At 45.8% G+C, this 14,794-nt stretch overlaps 3 protein-coding genes across 4 annotated transcripts in view; 2 read left to right on the forward strand and 1 right to left on the reverse strand.

Moving 5' to 3' along the window:
- Positions 1 to 2,131: 2,131 nt before the first annotated feature.
- NUDT1 (nudix hydrolase 1) lies at positions 2,132 to 6,505 on the reverse strand. 2 transcript variants are annotated; one of them, XM_032197259.1, is made up of 4 exons: positions 6,450 to 6,505; positions 5,912 to 6,084; positions 2,865 to 3,010; positions 2,132 to 2,646 (listed from the first exon to the last, which is right to left on the reverse strand). In XM_032197259.1, exons 2-4 carry the CDS (start codon positions 6,061 to 6,063, stop codon positions 2,474 to 2,476), a joined length of 471 nt encoding a protein of 156 aa, XP_032053150.1. In that variant the 5' UTR covers positions 6,064 to 6,084; positions 6,450 to 6,505; the 3' UTR covers positions 2,132 to 2,473. The 2 variants fall into 2 exon arrangements, with proteins under 2 accessions (XP_032053150.1, XP_032053151.1); XM_032197260.1 differs by having other exon boundaries at positions 5,912 to 6,087; positions 6,450 to 6,502.
- A 151-nt stretch (positions 6,506 to 6,656) lies between these two features.
- MRM2 (mitochondrial rRNA methyltransferase 2) lies at positions 6,657 to 9,346 on the forward strand. Its single transcript, XM_032197670.1, has 3 exons — positions 6,657 to 6,812; positions 7,572 to 7,861; positions 8,553 to 9,346. Exons 1-3 carry the CDS (start codon positions 6,793 to 6,795, stop codon positions 8,975 to 8,977), a joined length of 735 nt encoding a protein of 244 aa, XP_032053561.1. The 5' UTR covers positions 6,657 to 6,792; the 3' UTR covers positions 8,978 to 9,346.
- Positions 9,347 to 10,200: 854 nt separating this feature from the next.
- Positions 10,201 to 14,794, forward strand: part of MAD1L1 (mitotic arrest deficient 1 like 1) — a 347,666-nt gene continuing 343,072 nt past the window's right edge. Inside the window, exons 1-4 of the mRNA XM_032197489.1 lie at positions 10,201 to 10,241; positions 11,590 to 11,743; positions 12,241 to 12,381; positions 14,112 to 14,291. Coding sequence (XP_032053380.1) covers positions 11,594 to 11,743; positions 12,241 to 12,381; positions 14,112 to 14,291 — 471 coding nt within the window. The 5' untranslated portion in view covers positions 10,201 to 10,241; positions 11,590 to 11,593. The remainder of the gene's footprint in view (positions 10,242 to 11,589; positions 11,744 to 12,240; positions 12,382 to 14,111; positions 14,292 to 14,794) is intronic.

Here is a 14,794-nt window from a genome sequence, read left to right on the forward strand (position 1 = left end):
CTATCCTAGTTTACAATGTAGGGGAGCCAGTACTCATTACCTCTATGCTATTGCCCTCTGCAGCAAACAGTTCAGCTATGTACAGGGGAGAGAACAAGACTTCAGTTGTTGGTCCCGTTGCTGGTAGTAGGGTAGACTGCAATAAACACTAAGCAACCCATAAGCCTAACAGAAAAGTGTGTGCTGCCTAGCCAAGAACTGATAAATGTAAGGTGTAGCACCAAAGAGTTAATGTGCCTTCTTGGATGGAAGCTTTCTGCGTAGCGCTTGAACTCATGGTGACTTCCTTGTGTTTAAAATAACAATTGGAGAAAAGGCCTCCAATTTTTTCTGTCAGTGTCTCTGTCAAATATCATGGAGATACCAGGGTAGTAAACAGTGGAGAGCCTGAAGAATGTCTTTATCAAAAGGGCTATTTGTTTTGGTCACTGTTAAGGTCACCTCTGCTCTGAGCTGTGAAGTGGCAATATACAGGCTTTTTGACTGATACCACATGTTGAAAAGCTTCCCAACCTCTTAGTTTTACAGTACAACTTTGGTCTTTGCTTCTTTCCCTCTCCTTCCATCTGCCTTGAACTTTGCTCCTTGTAACACATTTTCCACTGTGCCTTGCTGCATTCCAGCGCTTTTACTCTTCTACTTTGATCACGCAAGGGTGTAATTCCTGGAATTTGTAAGAGGCTAATTCAGAGTCTTCAATTTCTGCTGTTCCTAGAAGACAAAGAGCACCAGCTGGGGACAGAATCAGCCTCCACAACTGCAGCAGGAACAATAAATAGTCACTACTTCTTGACATGAGCTAAAATTCAGTGCTGGTGGAAGTATCTTCATAAAAGGATTGAATTGACCTGAGAATAGGGGATAGCAAATACAAGTGCAGGCCTGAGCCAAACTTGTTCTTCCCCTACCTAAATTCCTGGAGGAATAGGAAGTAATTTGCTCCCTCTTGACCATGCAATTTACAGTTTCCACCAGGAAATAAATCAAGAGAACATAACAGGTATCAGCTGCCAGTCACTCCCTTTCCTACCGTGCAGTAAGGTTTTACATCCTGTTGTGAGCAACTTACACCCTTGTGCTTATTTTCTCTCCTCTGCTTGCCTCAAGCCATTCTCTCCACTAGAACAGTCAGAAACCCTTATTGCTACGTCAGAGGCAGAGGTATCAAAAACTCCATAAATAAGTCATTGTGCAGCACAAAAGGAAAGGTAAGAGTATAAGATGTTAACTCTTATCCTTTAAGTCTGACCTGTGGCTTATTGAGCATATGAAGAAGGGCATTTTTGGGTGGTATAAATTATTCAGGACTGCTGGAGGGAGATGAGAAGAAACAATCTTGTTCAGAGGGTATGAATTTTGCCTGCCTGGAATATCTTGTATCTTTGCTTTGCTCAAATAGCCTTATGTATGAAGCACTTTATCCAAATGCAGGAATTAAAGAACTATTACTACAGCTGGTAGACTGGAAATGTTTACAGATCCTATATTACATTCCAAGATTCTATCTGTAAGTGTTATATGTGTTTGTAAAAGTGTTTAAAAGAAAAAAAAAAAAAAGACCTTGTATAAAGTTACATATGTGATGTGTTATTTCTAGCAGTTTGATGCATCTTTCACTCCCCACCATGCAGAGCTGGGCTGAACAGGTCACCTGCTGCTGGCACGTGGCAGAGGCTGCAGCCCTGGGTGACTGCACTGTGTGACATGGACTTGCTGGAACCTGGGTGGGATTTTGTCCAGATTATTTTTACCTGTCAGTACAAAATGCTTGAAACAGCTAAGCTCACAGTCTAAAGTCCAAGTGAAACCAGGGCTCAAACAGTGCAATACATCTGCTTCAGACTTTTTGTTTTCTTAACTCCTATAATCTTATGCTGTCTTCAGCAGGGGAATCCTGAAAGGATCACTACCTAAACTTTTCAAAGGGTTTTCACAGCACTGATAAAATGTTACCTTCTCCCATGAACTAATGCTACATTGGGAACTATCTAGGAACAGGCACAGAGAATATACTTGACAGATTCTGCTTAGTCTGAGAAACAGTCCACTTAAGAGTTTCTGTGAAAGGAAGCCAATTCCTGAAAGGCCCTTAAACAGTCTAGAAATTAGCCAGATGTTCATAATAGGAAAACAAATTATTTTACTGAAAAATATTTTTAATCTTTTAAAAAAAGAGTTACAGCCATGATGGAAAAGCCTACCACATTAACCACCTGAGAAACAAGGGTTAACTGCACGTTCTTCAGAGTTGTCATCAAGTAACCACTAAACCATACTACAGCCAGGGACTTCACAGCATGGAAAGTCTCCTTACATCTATATCTGCTTTAAGAAATGCCCTTACTTTCTTTACTTCCCAGTGACCCGGCAGATAAATCTCTGCTGGGGAGCTGAGAAAGGAGACCCCTGTAAGTACTCATGGCGTTCTAGCTCACTGTAGGCATCGTGTGGGATGAATGCGTCTGTTTTCTTCTTAAATTTCCTCCACTTCTTCCAGGGTGTGCTCCAGGATAGTGTCTTGTCCTTGGAACTTAAAGTAGCCACGAAACTTCTTTTTCTGAAGCAGCAGGGGAAACCAATAGGTATCATCTGGCCACATCTGACTGAATGGCACCTCATCCAGCTGAAACCACTGAGGCCGCATTTCTGGTGGGAGAAAACAACTTGGCATGAAATTGTGTCTTGCTTTTTTTGCTGCCTGGAGTTTTGAATGTCTGTCAAACAAACAGCTTCTGTTTACAGCCCGGCTGCCTCCCTTCTCAAAAGAAATTCTGTGTGAATACTTCTGCATTTATTTATGAGCAATACTGTCTCAAAGGAGAATGCCCATGCTTCTCCTCCACTAGAGGAGAGGTAGCACCTACCATCACTTTCTTTTGGCTCGCCGTTAAAATGATCTGCCCGGAAGACGTGAACTTCCAGGAGTTCAGGGCTGCCTACAAATTCAAATGTGATCTGGCCCATCTTCTGCAAGGTATCCACCGTCAGTCCGCTCTCTTCCTTGAGTTCCCTGTATGTGAAATAGACTTGACATCAAAACAAGCAGTGGGAGAACAAAAAAGCAGTTACTGCCTTTACATGCACATTCAAAACACCCAAAGTGAATTAAAGGTGAAAACTGTACCTGCAGCAAAGCAGAGTTCTGGCTTACGTTACGATATTAAGACTAGTACCAGAGTGGGGCAGTGTCAGACTGGCTTATGAGTGACTACGAGGCTCCAGATGCTGGTAGGAAGTAATCTGTGTCAGAGGGGTTAGATTCACAAAAACAGATTTGTGTAATTTACACCCCTTGCCATGGGCTGATCTTTCCCAAGATCTGTTAAAAAAAGGGCTAACTCGTATGTGCTAAGACTGTAGCTGGATGTGGCTTAAAAACTCTGAAATAGGCTTTATTTAGACAAGCAGAAGGCTTAGCCTACAAGCTAAGGCTTTTAGAACTGTGGGGACACAAGTAAGCACTATTAGAACATCTGTGCTTGCCACAAACTCGGCTACTTCTGAGGCAAAATGAAGCCCAAGTACTAACACGCACTATGTAACGTTATTTGCACATGGCACATCAGGAATAGCATCTCCCAGTCAGATGCCATATAGAAACACAAAGCAATTGTATAAAATTTCCATTTCTGCTCCTTGGAAATACACTTAGCGTAAGAGAGAGGCTACAAGGCAAGACTTCTAAGGGCACTCTGAGAGACTTGCTGAACAGCTGCTTTCAGTGCATCACCACGTGTGGCTACTTGAAGCACATCAAATTATTTGCTGTTTATGCTACACGTTCAGGGCTTTTCCTTTTAAAAACAAAACTTGCCTTTAAGAAAGCGTAGCTTTATGTTAGTCATGATTATTCTAGTGTACAAAAATAAGGAATACTTTGCAACGCTACTTCAGTTAAGGTTAATAATTAATCTAGTTGTGTGTTTGGCAGTGACTTAACAATTCACAAGATAATGGAAGTTATCTTAAAGGCTCCAGCTGTCTTTAGCATTAATTTCTTGGATTCTATCCATCAAAATTATATTCTAGTCTAATACCTTAACTAGTTTTAGTTGATCTTCCTGGGAAACCATGCCTAGAATAGAGGTAGTTTTCCAGCAAGAAAGCTAAAAGCCTAATTTTATGGACTGCAATAATTGAACAATGAGCACAACATTACTGTGATTTTCTAAGCTATTTATCTGTGAGCTGTTTGGCTCTGTAGATAGTAAATGGAAAAGTTAGAGGTAGCAAACTGGAAATAATGAACTGGCTAAATGTTCCCCTTACAGGATGGGACGCTGAAGAGCTGTGGGTGCCCAGGTACTTGGAACGTGCTATACCCAGTGGAGTACAGAATTCTTACAGGATTAATGTAACGTTCATGTTTCAGCTTCATATTTAACAATTTGGGCAACCTGAGACACACGGGGAACTGCAGCCTAATACCTCAAATTGTGATAAGGAGCAGAGCCTGTACAAAGAAGTTTTACTTGAGCTGCACCCAAGCTTCCCCCTGCGCCTGGCAGCACAACGTTTGTGTAGTTCCGAGCCGGCAATGAGAGCTGTGCACCCAGCCAGGCCTGGCTCTGGAATCTGTTTCCTCTTCAGCTGACTTTGATGGGAATCGGCCGTGTAATTCTGCAATAAACTCGAGCTGTGAGGAGAGGGCTGCAGATTGGACCATGCCACAGTCCATGCTGGCAGGCGCTGTTTGTACTGTGGCACGTTGCACTGAGATCACTGGCACTTTTACCACGTAGCGCGTTGTACGGGTTAAAGTTCCAGTTTCTAACTCCAAGTTAGCACAGATAAACAGGCATGTAGGAAGTCAGTCAATAAATTAATCAGATCATTTTACATCGTATGTGGCAGCAATGTGAATGAACAAAGATCTGCTTTAAGTAATGGGACTGATCTCCCACCCTCCACACAGAAATGACAAATTCTATGAAAAGTCACAATGTAAGCATCAGGTACGTTAATCTAGTGCTCTGCTGAGCACGTATCTGCACGAAGGCCTCTTCTGCCCCCTTGATTAGCTCACCACAGAACCCAAGCAGTTGTGCTGGCACAGCTGAAGAGAATGTTTCAAGCAAAAGCTGTTGGTATCTGTGGAGCACACTGACATTAAACTTCCTGCAGGTGCGAGGTAAGCTTGGCCATGCATCAGAGTGAGGAGGTGGCAAAGTGTGGCTTTTTATCTATGACATTCATGTGAAGAACAAGGTGCAACATAATTTTTGGAAGAGTTCAGTGATTCGACTGATCTATTTCTTCATTACAATGACTAAACAGAAGAAAGTCCTGCAATGAACCACTGCTAATAGCTTCAGAAATGGTGCCATATCTCAGGAACAATGGAATTCAATTCCCTAACTCAACATTAGGCGTTTAAAATGCCTCTATGCAGTTAAGCAATAAATTTTCACCGTGCTGTTCATGAGGCATCTCCAAATTAAGTTTCTAATATTTTGTCACTACGTTTTCACATGGCATGAAAAATGCTACTGGAATTTAGCATCTATATAGCATCTTTAAAACATAAGCATTACGCTACTATAAATTGTAATTCTGCTGTATAGTCAAAAATAAACTAAGCACCTTTATGAACAGAGCCTCGGCTTGCAGACTAAGTCTCAGTTTAGGTAGAGTCCATAGGATGGATGGGAGGGAGAATGTTCAGTAACTTCCAGTTACACACAGACTGGAAGTTAAGAGATTTACAGGTGATGGCCAACGGGGAGCCATCCCGTTCCTTTGTACATCTCCTGTGGAGTGTTTTATTTTCTGCTCAGAGGTAGTTCGTGATTGCCCTGGCTGATGACAAGGGCATTACGGATCAGCTGAGCCACAGCAACCCCACCAAAAGCAGCCAAATGCCTTCAAGCCCGACACCCTCACATCCCTCTCTCCCAGGGCTGGGTCTCACCTGTGAGCAGCCTCCTCGATGCTCTCTCCTGTCTGCACCTTTCCCCCAAAACCGTTCCAGAGCCCGGCTCCGAACCCGCGTTTCTTCATGCCCAGGAGGATGCGAGATGGTTGCACCACCAGGACGAGGGTGAAGAGGTTGCGCGTAGACATGGCTCCTGTGCGAGGCAGGGTCTGCTGAGGAGAGTGCTGAGACTGAGCACCTCTCAGAGGAGAGGCCGGGACTTGAAGCCCAGACCCTGTAGGCAGCCCCCCACCACCCAGTTCCCCTTCCCAAACCCCAGGGCCCCCCGCGCTGCCCCAAACACTACTCTGTAGCATTCCCCGTTAACCTTTGGTCCCTCACCCTCCCAACACCCCCCTAAAAACTTTCACTTCCCCAAACACCCCCTCCCCAACCCTTCCACTTCCCCAAAAACTCGCCCCCACACCTCCTCCTCACCCCCTTTGTCCCCGCACCCCTCCGTCCCCAACCCCTCGTCCCCTCAGCGTCCCTACTCCAACCCCCGACTTCCCCTACACCCAGATCCCCTCCGGACCTCTCCGATGGGCTCCCGATAGCGATGTCCCGCTCGCCACAACCTCGGCTCCGCTCTTCCCGCGCCGCTGAGGCTCCAGCACCGCCCTCGGCACCGCCCCGGAGCGGGCAGGGCCGGGGCCCGGCGGCCGCCATGTCGCGGCGCTGAGGGGAGGGTCCGGGGGCGGTGTGGCTGAGGCGAGGCGCAGGGGCTGGCCCCGCTGTGGGGGTGCCGACCCTCCTCTGCCCCGGGAGGTGCAGGGTTTGGCTCGGCGCCTTGGGTTTTCGTCACTGGAAATGCAGCAGGGGAGGTTGTGAAGGTGGAACGTGCCCCCGGCCGGCCGGCGTCCAGCGTCGTGTGCGGGATGAGGGCGGGCGTTGCGAGGTGGAGGCACGGGGCTGGGACAGGGCAGGGCCGGGCTGGGTGTCAGGGTCTGCACCCAGAGGTGCCGGGCGCTGGGGCAGGCTCCTCAGGGACGTGGTCAGAGCACTGAGAGTTAGGTCAGGGCGCTCAGACACATGGGCTGATTCTGGCGTGGTGCTGTGTGGAGCCAGGGGTTGGGCTCCGTGAGCCCTGTGGGATGTGCTGTGGTTCTGTTGGGCTGCTTGTGTAATCACCACAGCTCCCCTTCGCCTTAAAATGGTGGGTGCTTGGCTTTAAAAGCCTGTCACGGAAAGGGAAAATAGCCCTTAGATGCTCAGGCACCCCTCACTGCCCTAAAACATCCCTCAGGGCTTGTGGGGAGTGTGGGTTGGTGAAGTCGTACCCCGGCTCCCACAAAGGCCCTGCTTGCATGGAGGTTGCCGACCCCATGGGACGGCTGATGAACTTGTTCACAGCATCGGGTGGCCACAAGTCTTGGACACAAATGCCTGAGCAGAACTGAAGCACTCTTTAGGGATGGGATCTCTTTTTCCTCTGTGTTTAGAGAGAACCAGTGAGGTCTTGATCCAAACTGTGGCTCTTCTCATTGTAATTGGAGCAGGTAACTGAAGATGCCAAGTATACCCAAAATGTTGAGGGTTTTAGTGAGCTTGGTGATAAATAGGAGGAACTGTAGTCAATATAAGAACTAATGAGTATGTGTTTCAGAAGGCTTTAGTAACCATGCACTAATTGATTGTCACCTTTCTTCTTGGGCAGCTGTCAGCGTTTGGCGAGCCTTCATCTGCACTGCAGGTGTCTGCACACCACGGTGGGGTTCCTAAAGAAGAAAACTGCAACAGAGAACTGGTGGCTGGAGCGGCATTTGAAGGATCCCTTTGTCAGAGCAACGAAACAGCAGAACTACCGTTGTCGGAGTGCCTTCAAGTTACTGGAGATCGATGACAAGTTCCATATTCTCCGACCAGGACTCTCTGTTCTAGACTGTGGGGCAGCACCAGGTGCTTGGAGTCAGGTTGCTGTAGAGAGGGTCAACGCCTTAGGTACCGGTAAGTGCATGTTTTTGGCAGTTAAGATGGGGTTATACTCGCCTTGGAGTGTGTGAGGAAACTCAGCTGTGAGGTGGTGGAGTGGGCAAACACCAGAGTCACAGATAGAAGTGTGAAGGTGTGTGCCGGTGTCATGGTAAAGAACAGTAAATCTTCATGTGGTCTGCAGAAGTTATCTTTGTGAAGTAAGAATTTACCATGAGGTGTTACTATAGATGTAAATAAGTCTTCTAATTAACTGTGATGGGGAGAAGAGCCCTCATCCAGTTTGGAAATTCTTGTGGCTTCCAATAGGTTATGTGGCTTTTCTGAATTTTTATCTCCCTTCTTGAAAAATGGTAGCAACGTAAGGTTTGCGTGTTTTAAGCCATTAATGTTTATAATGCAAAGTATGATCATCTGTACTATTGTCTGGGATTTAGATTGACATCTGTGGAAAAAAAAATAGAAAAAAACACAATAAAGTATCCCTTGCTTATCCAAAATAACTCATGTTTAAAGTTATAAATGGATTAGCTGAGAGCAGACCATTCATCATGATGCATGTAGCCGGCTGGTTGTGGAAGGAGAGGAAAATCATTTGTGGCAGGAAATAAGTTTTTGTTTATCAAATATTGTGGAGCTCATGTATCTGAAAGTTGTTTTCAACCATTTTAATAAGGATTCAGTGTCATTCATTCTTGTCATCTAGATCCTTCTGCCCCCACTGGCTTTGTCCTTGGAGTTGACCTCATGCGGATTTCCCCGCTGGAAGGAGCTGTCTTCCTGCCAGAGGCTGACATTACAGACCCAAACACGCTGAGGGCAATCCAGAGCCTGCTTCCTGCAGGGAAGGTGGACGCTATCTTGAGCGACATGGCACCTAATGCAACAGGCATTAAAGACCTGGACCATCAGAAGTTGATCAGTTTATGTTTAGGCCTTGTGAATCTGGCACAAAGTATTTTAAAGCCTAAAGGAACGCTGCTGTGTAAGTTCTGGGATGGACATGAGTCCCGTGTTCTTCAAAACAGACTGAAGGAGCAGTTCCGGGAGGTGAAAACTTTAAAGCCTCAGGCCAGCCGGAAGGACTCTTCTGAATCTTATTTCTTGGCAAGACTGTACAAGGGGAAGTGAAAGTGGAGAAATGCAGATTATCAAACAGGTGATCAGACACTGATGGGAAATCTGAATTTGGCAGGTGTTGAAAGAAAAATCCCAGCATTAAGAACCCCAGCTTGGGCTGTTACGTTGTTGAGAACAACCTGGGAAAATCTGCCACAATCCTCAGGAAGTACATCGTGCTTTTCAAATAGAGAAAGAAAACCAGGGAGGTGCCCCACTGAGCTTATCCTCTAATTACACATGCAGAGACGTCCAATCTTGCTTCTCACCTGCGGAGAAAAGGGTTGGCAACAGGGAGGAACAATCTGAAAGGCAACCTCTGGGGCTGGAACAATGGAAATGAAAATAAAACAGTGATTATACGAGTTTTAATGTGTGCTTGAAAATCATTGCAGTACTAACGCTGTCGTATTGGAGACTAACCATAAAGGTGGTTGTCAGGAGGAGAGGGAATGGCAAGGGGGAGGTTGAGTCAATTTATTTCCTCTTCATCTTTCTTAAAAGCTGATGAAATTTATTAGCACACGCAGTAACAGGCAGCATTCTCATGCATGTCAGACTGTGTTGGCATGTAGGATCCCTAATGCAGGCATTCCCGATGTGTGGCGCTGGCTGTGAGCTGTTCAGCTGGGTGGCTTTGCTGCGTTTGCTGAAGACGAGGGTTATATTTAGAAATTGCTGCCTCACTGTGCTCCTAAATCCAGTAAGTGACAGCAGGGCAGGGTCTCATAGCTGAGAAGATAAATTTCCCCGTGTTTTCAGTAACGTTTTATAGCTGCCCAGCGGTGTTCATTAGGTAAAGCGACAGGATTTTCTTGAATCCCAGACAGGCGCAATTACTGATAGGATTGTGCTTGAATCACTGAATTCTGTTTGCAAAAATAAACTTAGCCACTGTCTACCTGGCAGTGACAACTTCTTAATTAAACAGCGCTTTTATCTGTGGTGTGGGTCATGAGGGGATGGTAGCACTGCCTGTTTGTAGGCTTCCAGATCTTTCTCTTTATAAACAGACCGCTTTGAACGGCTTAGTTATGCTAATAAGATTAATAAGTAACGTTAATTAAACGTGCAATTGGGAAAAACTCGTGAAAATCTGCGTTTAGAGCGCTTTTTTTCGGGTCGCCGCGGCTGGCGTTACGGTAGCGCCTCGGGCTGCGCGCCTCGTCCCGTCAGTACGGCGGCGCGGGCCGCTGGCCTCGCGAGAGCTGGCGCCGAGTTCCCGTGAGATCGCGGCGGCCGGGCGAGGAGGGAGATCCAAGCGGGGCAGGCGGCGGTGAGTGGCGGGTGGGGGGGGGCGCGCGTTCGGCTGCGCTCGGTCGGGCTCGGGTGGACTCGGCCGCGTTCGGCTGGGTTCGGCCGGGGTCGGCTGGGTTCGGCCGCGTCCGGCCGCGCTCGGGGCCCCCCTCACGGCGCTGTGGGGGGGGGCGGGGGGCTCATGGCGGGGCCCCGCTGCCCCTCGGCCGCCTCAGGGCTGCGTGAGGGGCAGCCCCCGAGGTGCCCCGCTGTCCGCGGGTGCTCCGCTGTGGGGCGCTGGGCTGTGGGAATAAAATGAAATGAAGTAAAAGAGGTGTTGTGCAGCGAGGGGATGAGAGTTCTGGTTTTATTGCTGCTTTTCTTGTTTTTTTTCCTGAGTGTTTTCAGAGCGGGTCTGCTGGAAGCCGGTCACCTGTTGGCGGTGGCCTCGTGTCTCTGTGCTGTGCTCGCTTCAAATAAACATTTTATTTGGGGTTTGGGCTGATTTGTCCCTAATGTGCTCCTGTTACACCACATCTCCGTGCTGATAGGAACCCAACGAGTAACCACTGTGTTGCTCTCAGGAGCACCTGAGCCTGAAAATCAGCCCTGAGCCTGGTCCTGGGGCACAGCTTCGGGGCCCAGAACCTTCTGGGCTTTGGGGGGCTTCGGGTGCCTGCAGGGGTTCACTTAGAGCCTCCTGAGGAAACCTCCCCAGCATCTTCGGCCTCCGTGCTTGATTTATCTTTGGTCTTTCAGTGTTACTCCAAATCTGAAGGAGGAATGGCAAATATTTGTATGAGAACGAGGATTTACTGACAGAAGTGATGTGTGAAATGGGGAAGACTTGCTGCCAGTTAGGTACCAAAGTGCTTTTTGGAAACCAGAACCAGGTTGCGTACATGGTGGAGCCTGCTGTTCGCTTGGAATTAGTTCTCTTCCTGCCCTTAAGATGTTTGGAAGAAGAGTAACGAGTCCTGTTTGTGTTACGTGCTGCAGACCTTCTTGTCCTGCAATGGTAACTCATATTACCAAATCTACCTTCACGAGAAAAGAAGAGAGAATTCAGTTCTGCGCAACTTAAGACAGCTTTTATACTGTTGTTAACGGGCAGAGATTCAGGGGGAAGCTTATTTAAATGAAAGTAAGCTCTTTTGTGTATACCGTTAGGGGCAGAACAAACTGTTTTGCATCGGTTTCTCATCTTGGAGGTCTACAACTTCAGCCTTAGTTGGATATTAGTTTCTGGTTCGAGTTGGTCCCAGCAGTGACCAGCGGATTGGGTTCTGAACACGGTAAATCAGAATATCTTGCATTTAGTGATACTTCAGGGCAGCAATGTATTTTCTTTTATTTTTTTTTGCTGACAACTTTCTGTGTGTTTCCAGAGCCATGGAGAACTTGGACGATAACACCACTGTCATCTCCACCCTGAGATCCTTCAACAACTTCATTTCACAGCGTATAGAGGGGATGTCTGGGCAGGCTACACCAGGATCGTCTCAGAACTCCTTGCAGATGCAGTACCAGCAGAGGGTGCAGGTGAGGTGTCCTTAGTTTGCTGGTGCCTGCAGTATTGCTTCAGCACGGTTGTATACTCCTTCAGGTTTTAAGCATCAGAGTTGGTTTCATTGAGATCTGACCATTCTTCCTAAAATTGCTGCTCATGCATGCTCAGGAACAGAAGTTTGTTTTTGTGAATATCCTAGAATCTTTAATTTCTCTTTGAAACGTCAGACTTGTACATATTTCTGCCCTGAAAAAAAAAAAAAAAAAAAAAAAAAAGGGGGGGTCCTTTGATTTTTTTTCCCAGCAATTATGTCTGCATACCAGTTTGGAAAAATAAACTGTAGCTTGTTTTCTTATTGCAAAATAAAATATGTGTGAAAAGACGAGGACCACAAATGTGATGATAGTTTCCTTGTAATTTGTAAAACAATGTGCAGTTATCAGCTGAATAGTATAGGGTAGGAGATAACAACGTTATCGCAGTGCTGTTAATGGTGTGTACTGTCCCTTTTCACATATGCACTGGGCAGTTGGAAGAACAAGCTGGGCGAATCCACTCCAAATCCCAGCTCCTGCAGGTGGAACGAGAGAAGATGCAGATGGAGCTTAGCCACAAACGAGCTCGCATTGAGCTGGAGAAAGCAGCTAATACCAATGCCAGAAACTATGAGGTAAGGATGACAGATGACACAGGCCTGAGTCAGAACACACGTAGTGCATCTGTGTTGGTGTTTCAGTTTGGATCAGGGAAATGCTTCTGACTGTTCTCACGTGCTGTGCTTTGGTTTGCCGTGCTGTGTCTCATAGTATGCATACTAGGCTCTTTTTGGAGGAAACTAAAGTAAAAGATGCAGTCCAGGAGCAAGCATAGTGCTCCCCAGCTGCTAACGGACACTCAGTCTACAGAGCAAGAGTTGAGCTAATCTGTGGTAAATCTTCCTGTAAAGAAAATGGTGTTGGTGTCAAGTTCCTAGCACCGTTTCTTTGCTCTGCAGACCACTTTGCAGCACATTGCACTACTTGCTAAAGTAGACAAGGCCAGTGTGAATGTCAGACCATGTTTGATCCTTGAGCTGTCTGATGATCTCATCACTAGGTTCTGTTAACTTAGCATTGAAGTTGTCGTGGGTAGCAGTAACAAAAGGGATTTGTTACTTGTTCCTCCCAGAAGTATTTAAACATTTTTCTCCCAGATGAATTTAAACCTCTGCTGGCACAATTGCAAGCATTTAGATTGTGTGGCTGTAATTAACTGGAATGACAGCAATGCCAACTGTGCACTGTCACACAAGAGAGCTTGCATTGATCCATGAGCTCTTCTTGGTTTCCAGTTTTATATTTGCTTAACTCTGCCACTGAAATAAGCAGTAGAGCGGTGGGTTCTGTAGGATTCTAAAGGCCTTATATGCAGCTGATTAATTATTATTTAAAAAAACAAACAAAACAAAAAAAAAACCAACAACCCCCTTTTTAAAAATAATTTAAAAGGGTGTTGGGTGACAGGTTTAGTGTGTAACTGTGAAATAGCAGGTCAGTGACCTAAAGTTCTTGTTCTTGTCTGAAGTCGGGTGATTTAGGATTAAGCCCTGAAGAGTTCAAACCGGAATCTAGCTGAGTCAGTCACTGAAACCCTTGCAATACTAGTACAAAAAAGGGAGCAGCACTAATCCAGTACTGTGGTAATTACCCTGCTCAAATGCTGTGTTTTTTGAGTCATGTGGATATTGGTTTTAGGAACCTCACGTCGCTTTGTGTAATCCTTGCTTACTATGTAAATCTGCGTCTTGATTTGCTTTGATTAGGAAAGCAATTTACTACACATTTTTAAATAAGTGGTAATCAGTTTGTGGTAGGACTAAACTGAAAAGCTATATGAAAGGTTGTCAGTGCAAAAATACTGGTTGTATTCATTGGTAATACTGTGCATTGAAACCTGTTTGCTTTTCTGTTAAATAGCCTCATACAGTTTCCAGAAGTTGCAGAGGGAAGTTTGTCCTATTAACCCAACCATTGAATTCTGAGATTCTTCAAATAAACTTGCTCTGTGTGGGTCAGTTTTAAATTGGGCTGCCAAATGTTTTCATCTTTCATATGCTGTAGAGTGTGCAGTGGAGTCTGTGAGGCCCTGTCTGTGTTCTGATACTCAAGCCTCTAAAAGGCTGCAGAACACTTCCTATTTTCTATCTCTGTTGCCCTGGGTAATTCCTTGACATGGAGTTGCTGGTGGTAAGATTTTGACCTTGCTAGTGGAGGTGTTAAAAGCTATGGTCTGAGTAACATTGCTTCATGATGGTGCCATGGTGACCACAGTAGTGAGGAGCAGAGACAAGGGAAGCAGAAAGGGCTTCACCTTTGTGCTACTTTCTTCTTATGTCTCTTTTTATATTTTTTTCTTTGCAAGCGAGAGGCTGACCGTAACCAGGAGCTGCTCACACGCATAAAGCAGTATCAGGAAAGGGAAACAGAAGCTGAAAATAAACTGAAAGAGCAAATGGAGATGAACAAATCCTATAAGAAGAGCATGGAGACAATGAGTAAGAAGTTGCAAGAGAAGGAGAGCAAATTAGCTGAAGCTAATGAAGTAAGAACGGAGTCATTTTCTAATCTGTTCATAGCTTCAGGTGACTTTGCAGTTCTTGTGAACTGAAAATGGCCTTTTTGGTTTAAAAAAAAAAAAAAAAAGTGTAGGGCAAGATGCTGCATCTGGGTTTAGAAGCCAGGTTACAGGACGTTGAACAACGAACACAGGAAACAATGGAGGAGATGGTAAGATGGGAGGTGTTCAGGGAGGTAGGAGGAACTGCAGGGTGGATGAGACCAAAGTCACACACAGGGTGTTTCCAAACACATACCCATGTGTTTCACTGTAATATGAATGCTTGGATAATAATTTCAGTTCTTTTGGATTTTGGGTGAACAGACCATCTTTTCAACCCTCAGCCTTTTCAGATGTCCTTATAGTTAAGTTCAGCTGGTTTGTTTGTAACTTTCTGTTTTGATTTTTCTACACCAGCTGTGGATCAATAACTACTAAGTCCTTAAGCCTTCCTCTTGCTTAGGTGTCACAGGAAATATGTTCAGGTG

This window comes from Aythya fuligula, chromosome 15 (assembly GCF_009819795.1).
Source record: "Aythya fuligula isolate bAytFul2 chromosome 15, bAytFul2.pri, whole genome shotgun sequence".
Classification (NCBI taxonomy): Eukaryota; Metazoa; Chordata; class Aves; order Anseriformes; family Anatidae; genus Aythya; species Aythya fuligula.